At 35.7% G+C, this 19,741-nt stretch overlaps 1 protein-coding gene across 1 annotated transcript; it reads right to left on the reverse strand.

Moving 5' to 3' along the window:
* Positions 1–220: 220 nt before the first annotated feature.
* SPACA1 (sperm acrosome associated 1) lies at positions 221–19,230 on the reverse strand. The gene is made up of 7 exons (XM_023205169.2): positions 19,019–19,230; positions 13,122–13,178; positions 9,459–9,560; positions 8,307–8,413; positions 7,527–7,662; positions 2,753–2,873; positions 221–873 (listed from the first exon to the last, which is right to left on the reverse strand). Exons 1-7 carry the CDS (start codon positions 19,224–19,226, stop codon positions 720–722), a joined length of 885 nt encoding a protein of 294 aa, XP_023060937.1. The 5' UTR covers positions 19,227–19,230; the 3' UTR covers positions 221–719.
* Positions 19,231–19,741: the final 511 nt, after the last annotated feature.

Genomic DNA, 19,741 nt, shown 5'->3' on the forward strand with positions numbered 1-19,741 from the left:
AGATGTTACCTGTATATCAAGAACAATGAAGGTGCTTATCAGTGGTCATTCAAAAGTCCTTAACTCACTGCTTCTCTGAGAAATATAGGATGTGTTAAATTCATGTCATTTCCTCAGGCACCTCCAAGTTCCTCTCCAGTTCTTCCTTACATATTTCCTATATAGAATCATATTTAAGTCACCTAATATATGGAAAATGGATTGAGCAATGCTTGGCACATAGTAGTCACTAAGTATTTATTGTTATCATTATCATTATTACTTCATGTCTTACAAACTTTGTATGTCACATTCCCTGCAGAAATTCTAAAGTGTGATTTGCTTTAGCAAGTTCAACACAGTGCTTTCAGGGGAGAGGAAGTCTAATGTGTAGAGCATTTCGATATTACATTGTTCTTATTTAGGACAAAACAGGCAAATCACCTAAGAAGTTATCAAAGTGATCACAAATGCACTTAGAAGATTTGTTGGGGGTACCTTTAGATAAATATCCCCAAGCTATTACCTGAAATAAGTGTTGAGAACAAATTAAAAGTAGTATTTGATAACTGTACTGGAAAAAAGCACTGATAAAACAGTCATATCCTCACATTGCATTTCCTTCACACTGTGGCAATCCATTGCAACATTATGAAAGTATTTCAATGTATATTTTATTTTTATAATAATGAATCTAATATTCTGTAATATCCTTTGATTTGTTATATATCATTCATACATCATTCATTCCATTCACTTAAAGCATCATCTTCACCAGGCATTTCTGTTGGTAATTGGTCAAGAGAAGTTGAATCTTTGTATCTCGCAGAACTCTGCTCTGATTGTACCTCAGGTGTAGAGGCTTTTGCCCCCCAGAAAGCCTTGACTGCTGCCCTGGAAGAAAAAAGCAAAAACCAAAACCACCATATGAAGCGAAAACTAAAACTGAATAGATTTCTATATTTTCTATGTATAGAAATATATATGTGTGTGTATTACCTGTATGTATATATTATATATATGGTACAAATATATACAACCTGTACATATACAAATATATATAACCTGTATATATATATTTGTACCTGTATATATATTACAGGTACATTACATTACAGGTATATTACAGGTATATTATAAAGGAAATAAAAAGAATATAAATGTATTTATGACTACTGAACTGTATACTTTAAAATGGTAAAAATGATAAATTTTATATTCAAATTTTATCTCAAAGAATAAAATTTTTAAAAATTACAATGATAAAAATTACGACTCAAAAATGTTTAGTGCCTACACTAAGGTTACATAACTATACCTACTCAGGAAAAAAAATCGGAAGGCTGATTTTTAAAAACACTTTTACGGGGGTGGGGGGTCTGGGACGTACTAAAAAAAATAATTCCTTTGGAAAATTTTATGAAAACAATTGTTTTTGCTTAAAGTCCTCAGTGTACTTTCTACAATACATAACAAAATCATTTTCCAGCCGGTTCATTGTGATGATGCATCCAGCTGATGCATCATAAACTAAAAATGAATAATGAATAAAAAGGTACTTCTTAAAGAAGAGGTAATATATAAGTATATATAGTATATATGTGTGTACATATAGTATATATATTATATGTAAATACAGTATATATACGGTATACAGGTCATATGTATTACTATATGTATATATATTATATACGTGTATATAATATATGTTATATGTATTATATACACATGCATGTAAACATAATATATAATATATTACCTCTTCTCTAATAAGTTTTATGCATTATTTTTAGTCTGTGATACATATATATTACATATATGTATCTATATATGTATACACATATAATACACATATATGTATGTATACATATATGTTACAAATATACATATGTAATATATATGATGATATTTATCATAGTTACATGAGTATTACACCCTGGTAAGCCTGAGGGCTCATATACATACATACTATATATATGTGATGTATACACAATCATCTGTAATATATATACATCACAGATTAAAATAACAAAAAGGCACTTCTTAGATATGAGGTTGTATATGTTATACATAAATATATCTACATATATACTATATAACCCATATATTATATACACATGTATGTTATATATTATATATAAATTATACTATATACATATTTGGTACACATATATGACCTATATATGATATCTTTATATTGCATATAGAATATATGTACATAGATATATGTATATTGTATATACAATATATGTACATACATATAAAACATATATATTACCTCTTCTCTAAGAAGTGCCTTTGTGTTCATTATTCATTTTTAGTTTGTGATGCATCAGCTACAAATCGATAGTACATGAGCCCTCAGATTTACCAGGGTGTACTACTCATGTAGGTATTATAAATGTTGTCATACAAATGAATTAGTAGGTTACAATAACCAAGGTTTAGAGTTGAGAGAACCAAAACTGGACAACACAAATATTCATTAAATAAAACTTTTTAAAGCAATTAACATGTAAAATTGTAAAAATTGCATTTAAAAGCTCTCTCATAGCTCGAGAACCAAGTCATGAGATTGTTTTAAAAAGCATCTACATAAAGAGATGGGGTAGCCTGAACTAGGGCAGTCACAGGAGTAATGAAAGGAGATGGACAGTTTCAAGGCAACATGTAGGAGACATCACGGACAGGGCTTTGCAATTCACTGGATGAGGAGAGGGAAGAAGAGGAGGATGTCAATCAAGGGTGATGATGCATTCCGCCATTCACCTACCAATTTACGATTATGAAGATCAATAAGAAGATTATAAATACACAGATAATGACTCCTATGGTCAGCACAAAAATTAGGGCTACATCAGTGACTGGTAGGCCTGATCTTCTCATTTGCAATTCTAGAGAAAACACACAAACCTAATGAGTATTACTACTGAGGAAAAGGAAATGAGTATCTAACTTAAAAGTTTATATTTGAAAAACAACTCTAGAAACATAAAGAAATACTTAGAGCAGAGAAAAATATTAATCATCTTGCTCCGCATGTTTGAAATCTCCTTTTCAAACATGCAAAAAGGTTAAAAGAATTTGACAATGAACAGCCTGTATTACCACCATCTAAATACTACCATTAATATTTTAAAATTCATCTATCCATTCCTCTATCAACTCATTAATCCATCTTATTTTTATGCATTTCAATATAATTTACAAATGTCAGTATACTTCCCCCAAAATTTTTCAGCAAGCACGTCGTTAACTGGATTTTAATATTAGTTTTTTCTTTGAAATAAAATTTTCACACAAAGAATTGCACAGAGATCTTAAATGTACATTTGCTTAGTTTTCACAAAGACAAACTCGTATAAGTAACTAAATGCTAGTCAAGATACAGAATATTACTATACCCCAGAAAGCTCCCTTGAGCCTCTTCCTAATTAATTCCTTCTTCATTCTTCAGAGGCAACAAGTATCCTGATTTTCTTTTTCACCATAGATTAGCTCTGACTATTCTAGAACTACATATAAATGGAAACACACACTAGGTAATCTCTTGTGTAAAGATTTGTTTACTCAGAATAATGTTTTAGAAATTCACCCATACTGTTATATGCAACTATCTTTTTTTTATTACTAGGTATACTCCACAATTTGTTTACTCGTCCTCCTACTGATGGATAACTAGGCTGTTCCAGTTGTGAGATACTATAAATAAAGCTGCCATGAACATTCTTATACAAGTCATTTTGTGAATATATATGTTAATTTTTGGCTAACTATCTAATAATAGAATTGCTGGGTCGTAGGGTAGACAGATGTGTGTTTAGCTTTCTAAGAAACCATGAGAACTTTCTCAAACTGATTGTACTGACTGTACATGTTTTATAAATGTTTTCTACCAGATTTTGGCTTGCCTATTCATTATCCTAATGATTTCTGTTAATGAGCTGAAGTTTTTAATTTTGATGCAGTCTGATTTATTCCATGTTTCTTTTTATGGTGATTGTTTTCTGAATTATGTCTAAGAAACCTTTGCTTACTCCTGAATCATGCAAATATTCTCCTATATTTCTTTCCTAAAACTTTATGGGTTTAGCTTTTACACTTAAGACTATGATACCTCTCTAATTTTTATATTTGCTCATTCAATTCCTTTCTTACATGTGGATATGTGTGTTTCCATACACATATCCACACACCCCGACTCCTCTCTCTTTAGGAAATGGGGTCTTGCTATATTGCCCAGGTTGGCCTTGAACTCCTGGGCTCAAGTGATCCTCCCACCTCAGCCTCCCAAGTAGCTAGTATGATAGGCACACACCACTGTACCCACCTCATGCACCACTCTTACATCAAGCATTCCCTCCCATATCTCTCTGCTTTCAGCAAATAAGGTTATTAAAGAGACAAAACCAGTCTACCATATGTATTATAGTATTGCTATATTGTAAACTGGTAAAAAGCCAATTAACATAGAATATTACTTCCTTTGTGAATTATATGCCTTTATTATAGCTCTTTTATGTCTCCAAATTCTAGAATCATAAAAGATTCATGGAAGAAAGAACTACAGAGATCATCTGATCCAACCATTGCATTACACAGATGAGTAAACCAAGGTCCAGGGAGGTTTAATTTATACAAGGTATATTTTGACTATTTAAATATTTTGATTTTGATAAGTACCACTCAGAAGTAGTCTTCTATATGAGCAATCTCAACTGCTTATTTTTCTGGATTTGCTTCCCTATCTGTTAGACATCATGGAGTATAACTTTCTATTTTGCCTAGTAATTCCACAGCTATAAACTCAAGTTAGGGATCTCGCTAAATAGTTCCAAGTATGCCAGAGAAAGTACATCTACATTTATGTTCCAACATTGTTGGATTTTTAAAAATCTTTTTATTTCAGAATAACTTTAGATTTACACAAGCGGTGGCATTTTGGAAACTTAAATAAAAGATATCTTTTAGAACTGAAACCTGACAAGGAGAAATGCAAAATTCATTTATCCATTACTCTGCAATGTTAGCTGAGAGAGGGTGGAGAGAGAGGGGCATGAAGATTTTATTTATTACAACAGTAGTCTTGCAAGGGTCACCAAGACTATTTTTACAGGTAATGAAAAAATAGGCTCAATTTCTATTGAAATGTTTAATGAAAAATAGGCTAAATTTGATACTATCACCTTAGTACATAACTAAGCTTATGTACATAATAGTTTCCTAGGACCACTATAACAAAGTACCACAAACTGAGTGACTTAAAAACAACAGAAATGTATTGTCTCACAGTTTTGGAGGCTAGAAGTCTGAAAACAATGTGTTGGCAGAGCCATGCTCCCACTGAGGGTTCTTGGGGAGGATCCTTCCTTGCCTCTTACAGCTTCTCAGCTTCTGGTAGACATTCCTTGGATTCTGGTAGCATAACTCCAATTTTTGTCTCCATTTTCACATGGCTGTCTTCTCCCTGTGTCTCTCTGTGTCTTCACCTGGTATTCCCCACCCCACGCTCCATCTGTGTTTGTGTGTCTGTGTGCACACAAACATGCCCAAATAGTCCTCTTCTTATGAGGGTACCAGTTATATTGGATTAAAGGCCCACTCCGCTCTAGTACAACCTCATCTTAACTAATTACATCTGCAAAAAATCCTATTTCCAAATATAGTCACATTCTGAGTACTTCAAAGTATCTTTTTTAACAATGCCTAATTATGAAAGACAACAATTGTGGGAGTGAAAAATCTGATATTTAAGTGAATGGATGAGAATTTTTCACTAGGGAAACCATATTTACTCTAAAAATATCTCTATTACATATTTGTTTCATGCTAGTACCATATTGTGTAGACATTTCTAGCCAAAACATTTGTTTGATTTCTAATCAGCCAAAGGGGTCTGTTGCAGTGGTGTACCCAATTGTCATGTTTAAAGAAATTAGTAGATACTGGAGTGTTCTAAAAACATTTTGTCATTCAATCAGTGCACTTACTGAGATGGCAGAGTTATCCCACCATTCCTGGACTGATGTAAGAGAGAGAAGTTAACTTTGTCTCAACAAAGGCCTGACATTTTAGGGTCTGTGTTCCAGTCTTTAACATATACATTACCAAATGCATGCTCCCTTCTACGTATGAGAGGAGCTAACCACACTGAATTGTCCTAACAGGGACGAGGTAGCAGGGACAAAGCCTGAGAATGGCTCCACACACCTTTAATATCATGAACAAGGGCCAGTTGAGATATTTTTTAGCTTAATGATGTTTTTATTCTCTTGCCTTTTTTAGAGCTTTATTGAAAATTATCCTTTTAATGACACCTGTTATCCCAGTAGAGGGATAAGATTATTAGCTTTCACCATGAAGATGTTTCTAAACTCATTAAACAGCGTATCAAAGGTGGTTTAAATAGTAGTTTATTTTTTAAAATCACTGTAAAACACTTTAACCTGTTTTCATTTCAATAAAATGGTTATGTTGTGCAGTATCTTTAAACTACAGCAGAAGCTCTTTATTTTGTGTTCAGAAATAGCTTTAAGAAGTCCAAAAACTCCTTTAAAATTACATGTAACTTTTGGCATATTTGTGTGTGGATATTTTTCTGGAAAAAGGATCCTGAGCCTTGATAGGATTCTCAAAAGAACTTGTGACCAAGTCCCCATATCCCTAACAACAAAGTTGATAACAACAATAAAAACAGTTAAGAGCAGTTGAACAAAAGGAAATAATTACCTGGATATGTAAGACATCACAGATTAAACTGAATATATGCAAATGGATCTATCTCACAAGGAAAATATGGTTTCTAATATGTAAAATGACATTCAGGACAGCATTTGCATTTTGTGATATATTTTTTTGAGAACTGTATTAGTGCTTCATCAAAAAACATTTGCTTCAAATATATAATTTTTAAAGAGACATACTTTGACACTGTATTTCTTAATTTTATTTATTTTACTGAATGAAAATTTTCATAAGCATCCATGAGAATTCCATTTATCCATTTTCACTTTTCTAATGAAAGTAAAAGCAAGAATATAATTCAAGTTAGAGGACTGTTCTCCGAAGATACTTAAGAAATACACCAGGTGGGCGGGCGCCTGTAGCCCCAGCTACTCGGGAGGCTGAGGCAGGAGAATGGCGTGAACCCAGGAGGCGGAGCTTGCAGTGAGCCGAGATCGCGCCACCGCACTCCAGCCTGGGCGACAGAGCGAGACTCCACCTCAAAAAAAAAAAAAAAAAAAAAATACACCAGTTTCCCAAACTGAGGCAACTGTGACTACTTTGTGAAAAAGAAATTCAGTAGTATCTTGTAGAAAAGTCTAAATGATGTAAACCAGTGGTTCTCAAAGTGTGGTCTCTGGGACCAGCAGCAACAGAGAAACTTGTTAGAAATGGAAATTCTTGTTCCAGTCCCATCCCAGATCTACTGAATCAGAAACTCTGGGAGTAGGGCTACAGATTGGTGTTTTAACAAGCCTCCAAGTGATTTTAATGCTCTTTAAAGTTTGGCATATAAGCAAACCAAGACATTGCTGGACACTTACCACTGCTCGTATAGATTGTGAATTTAATAGTTGCTACTATTTCATTATTATCCAGTGTGTCACACTCGAAAGCCAAGGGGTGATTTTCCCTGCGTACTTCTAGGATTGCTGAATCATTTTCAAGTACAATGGATTGCTATTTAAAAAGAAAAAAACAACAAAGTATCAACATTCTTCATGTACACTTACCAGGAAACAATTTATTTCCCTTAAGGAAAGGAGGGTTACTGTCTCCCTTAGCCGAGTTAAGTAATTAATGATCTACATGGATTTTCAGTCACACAATCCAGACTTCAAATCCCAACCCTACCACTTCATGCCTGTGTGACTGTGGACAAGTTACTCACTGCACCTCAGTTACTTACCTGTAAAAATTGCTATAATGATAGTGATTACCTCACAGAATTGTTACATGGATTAAAAAAGGCTCCAGCACTCAGTGTCATGTCTGGCACTTAATAAACCTTTAATTAATGTTAGCCACTGTTATTATTACACAACTCCTATATAAGCCAATGAAAACCTCGCTTCCGAAATGGAATACTTTGTATAAAATGGACGTTTTAAAGTTCTGATTATAGCTGGCCCTTAGACGTATGTAAAGTTTAGTCCTACCGAATAATGAAAATTTTAAAATTCCAAAATAATAAAGTTGTATAATTCTTAACTTCATTTTGGCAAACTGCTTTTATAAAGAAAGTTTTCTGAAAACCATCAGAACTGAGAAACAAATTTTATCACTCACTAGAAAGCACCAGGTTATATCCATTCATTACTCACTTGGTCTGGCCTTAGAAGTTTCCATATATATTTGAAACGATTTATAGGAGATGTGTGAATACATCCCAGTCTAACACTTTCAAGACTTTCTGAAATTGGTTTACCCCCTGAAAAAAAATTAAACACATAAATACCATTGGGCATTATTAATTGCTTTATACATGACACTACCTGTTTTTTTTTTTTTTGTTTTGTTTTTGTTTTTGTTTTTTTTTCCTAAGACAGGATCTGGTTCTGTTGCCCAGGCTGGAGTGCAGTGGCATGATCTTGGCTCACTGCAACCTCTGCCTCCTGGGCTCAAGCCATCTTCCCACCTCAGCCTCTCAAGTGGCTGGGATTACATGCACATGCCACTATGCCTGGCTAATTTAAAACAAAAAAATCTGTAGAGATGGGGTTTCATCATGTTGCCCAATCTGGTCTCAAACTCCTGAGCTCAAGTGATCCTCCTGCCTCGGCCTCCCAAAGTGCTAAGATTACAGGTGTCACAATACTACTTTAAAAAGCCACCTCCAGTTTTAAAAATCAACTATATGCTGGAAGTTATCAAACTTATAATTGGGAGTTTGAGTGTAGAGGAACAGAAGACCGATAGGTACAAAGATAGTCACCAAAAGAAGCAAATGAGGAGACACCATGGCTCTCTGCTCCTTATGCAGAATAAGTTGTAATTGACCTAGTGATCTGTTAGACTAAACTATGAGATCTATTAGTGGCTTCCAATTTACTTGTTAGGGACTCCCATTAGAGGTACTGAAATTTCATAACAGCATAATGTGATATATGGAACAGCTGTCAAAGTTCCCAATTTAAAGTTTACAAATCTACTGACAAAATGCCACGATCAAAGCATCAAAAGCATTTCACCACAGGATAGCCTCAACTATAGATCCTATATATATTATAGTAAGCCTCCACTATATTATAGAGAATATATGTTAACTTTTATATGTATCTGAAAAAAGGTGAAGCAAAATCAGAAAGCTGCTCAGAACTATAACTGCTTAAACAAGTGGAATTTAAACTGTTATGATTTCCTTTCAGTATGTCAACTAGTTGCCTCCTTCTACTCAGTGGCAACCTGAGGTGAAAAATATTTCCCCAGAGTAAACTCTTGCCCACAGTCTCCCTCCAATACATAATTCAACTCACAGCCACAATCTACTGGTCCACGGCATTCTTCTACCCGTACGACACACTTGGATTCACTAGTAGGGCATCCATTTGTTAATATAACTTCTCTAACACCAATACCTTTGGTTTAAGATAAAAAAAGGCAAATGTTAAGAAAAAAACTGATTCCACAGTGTCTTCACTTTCCCACCTAGGTCTTTTCTTGAGACTTTTCTTCTAATTTCAGAAAGTAAGCTTCTAAATTCAGAATGATAACACTTAAAATTTTTCTGGCTCTTCATTTTGAATTATTTCCTAAAACAGCAATTTTCTGGAGTGAATTACGTGAAACACTAGTTCCCCTGGGTACCATAAGAAAAAGGATTCCATAATCATGCACATTTGAAAATAGTACATTAAATGAAATTAAAGGGATCGCTTTACTACAGAATTTTGAGGGAACTTTTAATATGTTAGTAAATTAACATGCTATTGTGTACATCTGCATTGATCTAAGATGTAAAATTTTTACATTTTTACATTTTAACATCTTTAAAATCAGAATACATTTACAATTGATAATGTCATAAATTAATTGGCAGTATTTTTCCTTTTTAGAGTACATAAAATGTACTTCTTACAGTCCATAAAGTCATGGATTTGATGGAATACAGTGGTATACAATACTTCCCAAATTTATTTGACCCAGGAACTTTTTGGGGAAGCATGGGGGAAGCTCTGGAGGAAAATAAAAAATCACATTTTAGCATAAATGATGCCTTTAAATATTTAGATTCATAAAATATCTGTATTAAATATAGGGAGGACAACCTATCACTGACCAAATCTCCATTTCCAACAAGATGCTCCCTTTAGATTGTCACACTTTTTGTAACAAGAAATTAACTTTCCTAACTGATCTCAGAATTCCAGAGTTTGCCTCACATCACCACAATTGAGAGAAATAACAAAACGCAGGATTAGCTACATGTTGAATCATGTGCCACGTTAAGACAGGTTAAGAAAGAGACCATTTTTATTTCCTTAACTACTAGATTTCCTCTTCCAGCCCCTCTAAGATGTTATCTTACTGGAGATTTTACTAAAATGTAAATTTTGATTTAGCTGTTCTTGAATGGGTTTGAGATTCTGCATTTCTAACAAGCTCCCAGGTGATACTGCTGCAGTCTGTGGACCTCACTTTGAATAGTAAGGGAGAAGGCTACATATGAAATAAGAAAACAGAAGGATGGAAGGAAGAAGGTCTTTGGTTAAGAGAAATGATGGCTAAGAATGGCTGAAGTAAGGCTCCACTTGAGTTTATGAAAGACTTTTTTTTTTTTTTTTTTTTTTTTGAGATGGAGTCTTGCTCTGTCGCAGAGGCTAGAGTGCAGTGGCGTGATCTCAGCTCACCGCAACCTCTGCCTCCCGGGTTCAAGCAATTCTCCTGCCTCAGCCTTCTGAATAGCTGGGATTACAGGGGCATGCCACCATGCCCAGCTAATTTTTGTATTTTTAGTAAAGACAGGGTTTCACCATGTTGGTCAAACAGGTCTCAAACTCCTCCTGACCTGGTGATCCACCAGCCTCAGCCTCCCAAAGTGCTGGGATTACAGGCGTGAGCCACCATGGCCAGCCCGAAAGAGTCTTTAGAAGCACAGTCTTAATTGCAAAGTGCATAAATATTTTTAAAGCAGGTTTTTTGTTGTTGTTGTTTTTGTTGTTGTTGTTTGTTTTGTTTTGTTTTTGAGATAGAGTCTCGCTTTGTTGCCAGGTTGGAGTACAGTGGTGCGATCTCAATTCACTGCAACCTCCGCCTCCCAGCTTTAAGCACTTTTCCTGCCTCAGCCTCCCAAGTAGCTGGGACTACAGGTATGCACCACCGTGCCCAGCTAATTTTTCTGTATTTTTAGTAGAGATGGGGTTTCACCATGTTGGCCAGGATGGCCTCGATCTCTGGACCTCATGATCCACCTGCCTCGGCCTCCCAAAGTGCTGGGATTATAGGAGTGAGTCACCATGCCCGGCATAAAGCAGGTATTTTATGTATTTATTTATTTAGCTAAATACAGTTCACTGAGATGCATATAGGTGTGGGATTTTCTGTAATACCAAGTAACACCTAAAAATCTGCCTGGATATAAAAGAAAACTTTTTGACTGCTAAAATATTGTTTCAGAAGTTAAACAGAATTTTCATCAAGGGATTTTTCTCTTCTAGTTCTAAATTGAAAGGCTTTTAACATTTTAGGCATGAAATACTGCTTTTTCTAGTTTATTTTTTCCTTATAACTTATTACCACCTGACACATTACATGTTTTACATATTATGTAAACTATACATTGCTTGGGGGCAGAGAGTTTTGTCTGCTTTGTCTGCTCATATCCCTAGCACCTATAACGATGCCTGGCACATAGCAGGCAAATAATTTTTTCAAAATAATCATTTGAGTGAATACAATTTCTAAACTTGTCTTTAAGTAGTAGAAAACAATGGCAATTACTTGAACTGTCATAAAAATAATTCTCTACCTGTGAAAATTTCTGAAGTTAGCAGCTAAAGATGTAAACCACAAATAAGTAATTGCAGGCTTACTACATGGATTTCTCTCATTTTATGACTGACTTACTAAGAAATTAAGGTTTAAAAAAAAAACAGCTAAAACAATTTTCAGAGATAGAGAGAATAGTGGTTGCCAGGAGCTGGGAGGAGGGGAAAACGGGAAATTAGTGTTTAATGGGCATTTCAGTTTGACATAATAAAAAAGTTCTTGAGATGGGTGGTTGTGACGGTTGCACAAGAATGTGAATATGCTTAAGTCCACGGACTTGTACGTTTAAAAATGGCTAAAATGGTAACTTTTATGTTGGGTATATTGTACCACAATGTTAAAAATCTTCTCCAAATAAAAACAATTCAGGTGTAATTTTTGACACCCCCACTCCTGCGAAATTCATTCTGATCTAGATCTGCATGGATTTTGTCTTCTTATCCTTTGATAATTGTCCCCTTTTCCCTCTCATCACTGTTTTCTTTCCAAGGCAGATTCTATTTAGAAGAAACTTAATTTCATTGTGAATTATCTATGGTCTTCTTAGCACCCTGGTCTACAGTATTGTTTCTCAAAGGATAGTCCTCTAACTAGCAGCATCAACTTCATTGTAAACTTGTTAGAGAAATTTTATGTCTGATTTCTATCCACGGAATGATCAGACTAAGTCATATTCTTTGAATATTATCCTCCCCACAAAGCCAATACATCTTTTCTCCAAAACATGACAAGCAAATTGGAGAAATGTAGAATTTAGAATGGACTATTACAAATAAGCAAATTCTTGATAAATTTGCCAACACAATATGCGGGAAGACATCTGTGAGATGCACTGGAAAATCTTTCATCTTCTGAACATCTGTGAGATAGAGAAAATTTTACTTTGGTGAAGGCGGTTTATGTGCCAAAAAAGAAAAAAAACTAGGGAGCTGGCTTAAAATAAGATTTAGAGATTACAAACTGAAAATATCTTACAGTTTAAAGCAGTCACCCTGAGTTTTGTGTATACATTATAGTTATTAGAAATAAAAATCCATGAGAGATGCATGAAAGTACACAAGCTACAAATAAAAAGTTGCACACTATCTGCTTTTACCTTTCCTCCCCCGCAAATTACAACATGGTTTATTCATCTGCTCCAAGCTACTTACCACATGTAACGGTGCACAGTCCGAATTCTACTTCTTTGACTACATTCGTATTTGAAACTAAACATAAAGGGTAAAGATACATTATTTAATTATATGAAAACTTTTCTAAGTGAAACACCTCTTACTTGGAGATGAAAGACATGCGTATCATATGGGCAGCAGACATTTTTTAAGTTTTCCATTTAAATCAGAAAACAATGCCATTCTGAGTACTGTTATTGTCTAATTCAAAAGAGTCTCAAACCTCTAAAGAAGTCCGTTAAATTAGGAAATAACCTAATAGAAAAGTTTACATTTAAACTTTGTATATACCTTAAAAATGTTTTTCATCAGTTGATATATAGTGAGTTAAAATTTGATAGAGGGTCTCAGAAAAACACAAAAAGGCCTATCAGTTGTAAAAACCAATTTTTTCCATTCTCTGTTTTCCAAAATTGAGTGTATAATTTCCATTCAAAGAGAAGTCATTAACCAGTGTTCATTAAAATGATAAAAGTTTTATAGATTAGTTCTACTCATTTCCCAGGTTAAGATGGTAAATTTAAATATTTCTAAGAATTTATTTCAACACTTTACCAGGTTAGTATAGGAGTGTATCACTATTTAAAAAATTAAATGTTGTTGGTTCTAAATCATATGTTTCTCTTTTTCTCATCATTCTGAAGTTTGACATAAAATTCCACTAGCTATAGTATACAAGCCATTCTTCAGCTCAAATTAGGACTAAAATCTCAATAGAAAAAATATCAAAGGAGATGTTAGAAGATGACTTTTAAAAGGCATTGTACCCTAGGACAACAAATCACATGGAAAACACATCGAACTGGAGTCCAAAGAGCTGCTTTTATCACTAATTAGCTGTTTGCATTTGAGCAAATTAATTAAATGCTGTCAGGCTTAGTTAACCCTTCTGCAAAATTTGGAAAGGAAAATCCATCTCATTTGATTGTTGTAAGAATTAAATAAGGATAATATGTGTGAAAGCATTCTATAAATTGTTTAGTACTACAAACGTACTTAAGATATAATTACCCAATTTAAACCCATTTTGTACTTACTAATTTAATATAATGCTAGGTTTTTTTTCATATTTTGATAACTGTAAAATCTCAATAGCTTCATAAACACTACTATTCTGTGCTTACGAGCACCAAATATAGTTTTTTGTTTTTGTTTTTCTGAGAGAGTCTCACTCTGTTGCCCAGGCTGGAGTGCAGTGGCATGATCTTGGCTCACTGCAACCTCCACCTCCTAGGCACAAGTGATTCTTATGCTTCAGCCTCCTGAGTAGCTGGGACTACAGGCACTTGCCACCACGCCGAGCTAATTTTTGTATTTTTAGTAGAGACGGGGTTTCACCATGTTGACCAGGCTGGTCTCAAACTCCTGACCTCAAGTGATCCACCAGTCTCAGCCTCCCAAAGTGCTGGGATTATAGGCATGAGCCACTGTGCTCGGCCCCAATATAGTATCTTGAATACTCAGTAAGCACCCAATGTACATAAGTAAATCAATATTGACTTTGTTAAGTCATTTCTTTAACAAAAATAAATGATTTAGACTATCATGATGATCATTTTGAATTGTGGAATGCTTAGATACCTTCTACTGGTACATTATGTGATACAAATTAAAAGCCAAATCATGAACACAGAAAACATGGCTAAGAGAATGAGTGCTGCACTACTTTTAAATATAAGCCTTTTTCAAAAACCATTAGTCAATCACTATGTATTCTACTTTGGGAAAGCTGTTTAATTTCTTCCAACTTGTTTCCTTAAAGAAAAACAAATGAGACTAAATAAGAAAGTCTCTAAAGTCCCTTTCAGCTTTAATATTCTATGATGTATTGAGTGTCTATTAGGTTACTCAGTAACTTTTTGAAAAAATGGGAATCCTACAATGGTGGGTCAGTGGAATTGTATGTAATTGGACTTCAGTGTAACATTTGTCAAAATTTCTTGTTATAAACCTATGAGTGGTAAGAAAATAAACAGTCTGAATGTCAGTAGTTTTATGTGAAACTGTTTAAACTCTAAGACCACAGTTGTTAATTAACCAGTTGGTATCAACATGGTAGGAGTGATGTGTCACAGGGCTCTGTCCTGTTCAACATTTTTATTAATGACGTGGAAAAAGATGCTGTTATCATGCTAACTAAATCCAGAATTCTCCAAAGCTAGAAAGAATAGCAAATACATTTGATGATATATCCGTATCTAAAAAATGACAGGGTGAAATAAAGGGCAAATCTAACAAAATGAAACCTTGTAGGAATAAAAAGTCCTTCACACACAGCTGAAAAGTCAGCTGTCCAAAACTATTTTATGGGTTGTCTTAATTTGATAGGACAGTTAAAAACGAATGGAGAGTTCAATAGTGAATTCAATAGGAGTCAAAGATGTGCAGAAGCTTCCCTAAAAATCTACTGGGTCTTAGACTACACTAATAAAAGCCTGGCATTCACAGTGATGAGGATAATGATCTTGCTCTTTTAGTTGTGGACAGATTCTGAAATGTTCTCTTCAGTTCAGGACAGCACACGGTAACTTTTGGTATCTATCATCAGGGTGCAATTTTAGTTTTTCAGTTTCTGACAGTTGATTTATAAGGTTGATATTTCATGACTTCTATTCTTCCTTAGAAGTATTCCAAAGACAAAAAGAACATATTTGTATAGGATAAAACCCATTGTATAGACTACAACTTTCTATTTTGCAATTATTATGTAGGTCTATTGGATCCTGTTTACAAATCTAAAGGTATACCTGCATAAAAGATATGATATATTTAAAAGGTATATTGAAGGGTATACAAGGTAAAACAAAAGTATAAGGATATAAATCTAATGTCTTTTTTTTTTTTTTTTTTTTTTTGAGATGGAGTCTCGCTCTGTTGCCCAGCCTGGAGTGCAGTGGCGCGATTTCGGCTCACTGCAAGCTCCACCTCCTGGGTTCACGCCATTCTCCTGCCTCAGCCTCCCGAGTGACCGGAACTACAGGCACCCACCACTACGCCTGGCTACTTTTTTGTATTTTTGGTAGAGATGGGGTTTCACTGTGTTAGCCAGGATGGTCTCGATCTCCTGACCTTGTGATCCACCTGCCTCGGCCTCCCAAAGTGCTGGGATTACAGGTGTGAGCTACCGTGCCTGGCCATAAATCTAATATCTTAATTATTTTTCTTTATCTTGAAACATTGTGATATTTCATCACCCATAATGATTGTATTACTCTTTATTTTCAACTACATTTTTAAATGACTAAAATTCAAAAATGAAAGAATGATTGGAATTGCCTAGAAAAATAATGTAATTGTGAAATAATTACACTAACACAGGCTATTTTACAACATCCTGTGTTTTCATATTGCTTTGCCCAAGATATTGCATCATCTTTCAAGAAGATATAAAAGAAGTCTAGAGGTATCCTCCTTGTAGTCTATTTCTGGCTTTTATTGAACATAACCGAGATTTCACAATTTTTCACCTTTTGCCCATAATGGCAAAGAGAAGAAAACTGACAGAGGAAAACATTTCACAATTATTGAACGAATCAGAAGATGAAAAGAGATAGATAACAGCACTTTAGATGCTAATGATGATGATGAAATTGATTGTATAAGCAAAATCTCAATGAGAGATGATGACATCTTGGATGGATACACTAGATGAATTTTTTTCTAACTTAAGAATTGATGAGTAAACAACATCTTTCTGGGGATGGAAAGAATATATGTTATTATCATGTAGTTAGCCTTTCAACAGGAAAGATTTGATCTGGAAATATACTGTGACAATAACTTGTACCATACTGTTTTGCTAAAAGGATGTGAACAGTATTCACTCCTTTTTAAAAACATTTATGCACCAACATTTATTTGTCAAGGTTTGTAAATGAACATATTGTGATGAAAGATATGTATATAAAGGTGACTGAAAGAAAAGATTATGTAGAAATGAGTAAAATTCATTGGACCAATCATTCTAATTGTTGTTTATAAATCTAAAGATGAAAACATTTTCCAATTATGAAGAAAAGATGGCTTTCTCTTCAATAAAATATATGCCTTTGTAGTTTTCAAAAGTGTTGGTTTTTTGACAATACAAGTGCAAAAAGAACCAAGATTAATGATAAGCTCGAATTTATTAAAGATGCACTCAAAATCTGGAATCAATATTAACACGATGAATGCATTCTAGGTTCATGCTTAACAATTGAGCACTTAGTTGCATTCAAAGTACTTTGCCCAGTTAGGGTACATACACCTTCAAAACTAGGATATACGGAATAAAAATTTGAATTTTTCCATGTTTAAATTCTTCCTGAAATTTCTAACAAAGTTGTTTTCACTATCCCTTTATTCATATTTGTAAATTATTTTTAAATGACTAAAAAAAATTAAAGGTCCACTGGACAGTAAATGGGGATAAGTGTTTCTACTGATCCACTGAGGGTTAAGGGGACAATGCAAATTTCAATAACAGTTCTGGAAATTTTCAGACCTCTAACACCTCAGATTGTTTAAAGTTTTGGATTCTCGTTCTCCCCAAGAAAAAGCACTTATGCATGAAACTGTATGTGTTAAAATCCCAGAAAGTACATGGATTCCTTAAAGTCCACAGATGAGGAAACTGAGACTCTGAGAGAATAAGTAACTAACCTACATTTTAATTTGAATGTAAGACATTATAACTTTATTGCCTGAATTTAGCCTAAATAATGTTTAGCATTTTATAGCTAGAAGTATCTCTTGGCCAGTTTAATATTAAAATTGTTAATTCAATTACTTTAAAGAAGAGAATGAAGCAATAGCTACTATGCTTTAGAACGTGTTCTCTCTTCTTTCCTAATCATCTTTCTTTTTCACATTTCCAAAGTCAAGGATCTTTTTAAGCTCTCTGTAGTGTAATGTTACAAGGCCATGCAAACCTCGATCCCACTGTTAACCTCAGACAGTCCATTTCTTTCTGTTGGTGCTGAGGGTCACTATCAGGAAATAAAAGAAAGGCTGGTAGACACAGCAATCACTCGATATGTATAGACTGAAGAGACATGAGAATGCAAACGATATTAAAAGAATCACAGCTGGGTCATTTAGAAGGGAAAGGGATAATCCTTCTTGAGAAGATAGCAAACCTGCTGCTGACCTTCTACCTGCTAGAATGTGAGTTACTAATCAATATGACATGTACAACAGCCTATAAAGTTTTACTGCTTAATGAGCCAGCAGAAAAAAGCAAATGTATGTACCAAGCAGGGGCTCATTGTTCCTTCGTTAACATGCAGCATCTAAGAAAGCCACTAGCTGGATCCCTTGACAGGTGTTTTCTACTACTCCATTCCTTTGTCCGAGGCTGCACATACCAATCAAACACCACAATGCAGAGGTGCTCAAGGCTAGGAGCTGCAGGAAGCTGCCATGGGGCTTCTGGGTAGTTTTGTCGGCATACTGGTCTATCTAGATGTGTCGTCGTAAAGGGGGATTCTGAATTCCACTGCAACCTCAAGAGCAAATGTGGAAATCAAGCAACTTGGAACTTGAAAAAAAAGAATCTACTATGAGGAGGGAAAATGAATGCAAGAAGAGTCAGAATGATTCCTCTTGGTGGAAGGCTACCTCCCACCCTTAAAAAAGAATCTTTTTCCTTGTCCAAAGCAATATTTAGAAGTATTTCTGTAGTAATTTCTATATACGTGCTTATCTGTGTATCTTGCTGTGGCCTGGGAGAATTAGCACATTCTTCTTCAAGGCCACGAGATGCAAGAAAGGGAAAAACTCGGGGCTGAGGTATGCGAGAGAGCTCTCTAGACGTTAACACGGATAATTCTCATGGTCCGCCTTTGCTCCATCAACAGGGGCCCCCGCGTGCCCCCCAGGGGAGTTCCCACCCTCACCATCCTCGGTTTCAGGCGGGGCGTAGTTCTCCGCGGTCTCGCTGTCATTGTTTTCGGTCTCCTCCTCGCCCTCGCCTTCGTGGGCCAGGCCGGCATCCTGGACGGCGGCAGTGACGTTGGTCCCGCGCGCAGACGGGAGGACCGTCAGGAGCAGCCAGCCGACCGTCAGCAGCAGCCCGGCGGAGCAGCCCGTGCCCCTGGGGCTCATGGTTGAGGACAGGTGCGTTGAAGAGAGGTGCGACGCCCCGCCCGCAGCCACCCGGCTCTGAATCTCCTGTGACGAACCGTGACGCCTCAATGGTTGCCTGGGCGCTGCTCCGGGGCTGAGCGCCTAGAACACTCGCGGAGCTGGGCTGCGTGGGGCGCAAGCCGGGGCGCGACGAGGAGCCACGTGCGACAAGTCCCTAGAAGAGGACGCCTCCCTTACCCGCAACCGGAAGTTCCCTGCCCAGGCCGCCTCCCTGAGCCTTCCGGGTGCGGTAGGCATTGCTGTCAGCTGCTCCTTCTGCCGCAGTTGGTGGAGCGACCCTTCAGCCTCCTCGCTCACCCTGCCTGCTTTCTTCTGAGACATTTCGTTTTCGTACATAATGTTTACCCTTCCCCAAACTAGACTTCTTAGCCCTCACATACTCTTCGTGTGATTTGGTTTCAAAATTTCTTATCCAGAATGTCCAATTTGGGATGTATTGAGAAGGACTCGATTTCTTCTTTGGGATCAGAATG

The sequence above is a fragment of the Piliocolobus tephrosceles genome, chromosome 5 (assembly GCF_002776525.5).
Source record: "Piliocolobus tephrosceles isolate RC106 chromosome 5, ASM277652v3, whole genome shotgun sequence".
In the NCBI taxonomy this organism is placed as follows: Eukaryota; Metazoa; Chordata; class Mammalia; order Primates; family Cercopithecidae; genus Piliocolobus; species Piliocolobus tephrosceles.

What these genes read in the sequence shown, in the direction of transcription:
- SPACA1 (XM_023205169.2), bottom strand. Translation starts at nt 19,226, where the DNA reads ATGAGCCCCAGGGGCACGGGCTGCTCCGCCGGGCTGCTGCTGACGGTC. An exon ending in CACAATCTATACGAGCAGTG is followed by an intron (nt 2,874 to 7,526) that starts GTAAGTGTCCAG and finishes TGTTTTCTCTAG; the next exon opens with AATTGCAAATGAGAAGATCA. An exon ending in ATCTTCATAATCGTAAATTG is followed by an intron (nt 874 to 2,752) that starts GTAGGTGAATGG and finishes TTTTTCTTCCAG; the next exon opens with GGCAGCAGTCAAGGCTTTCT.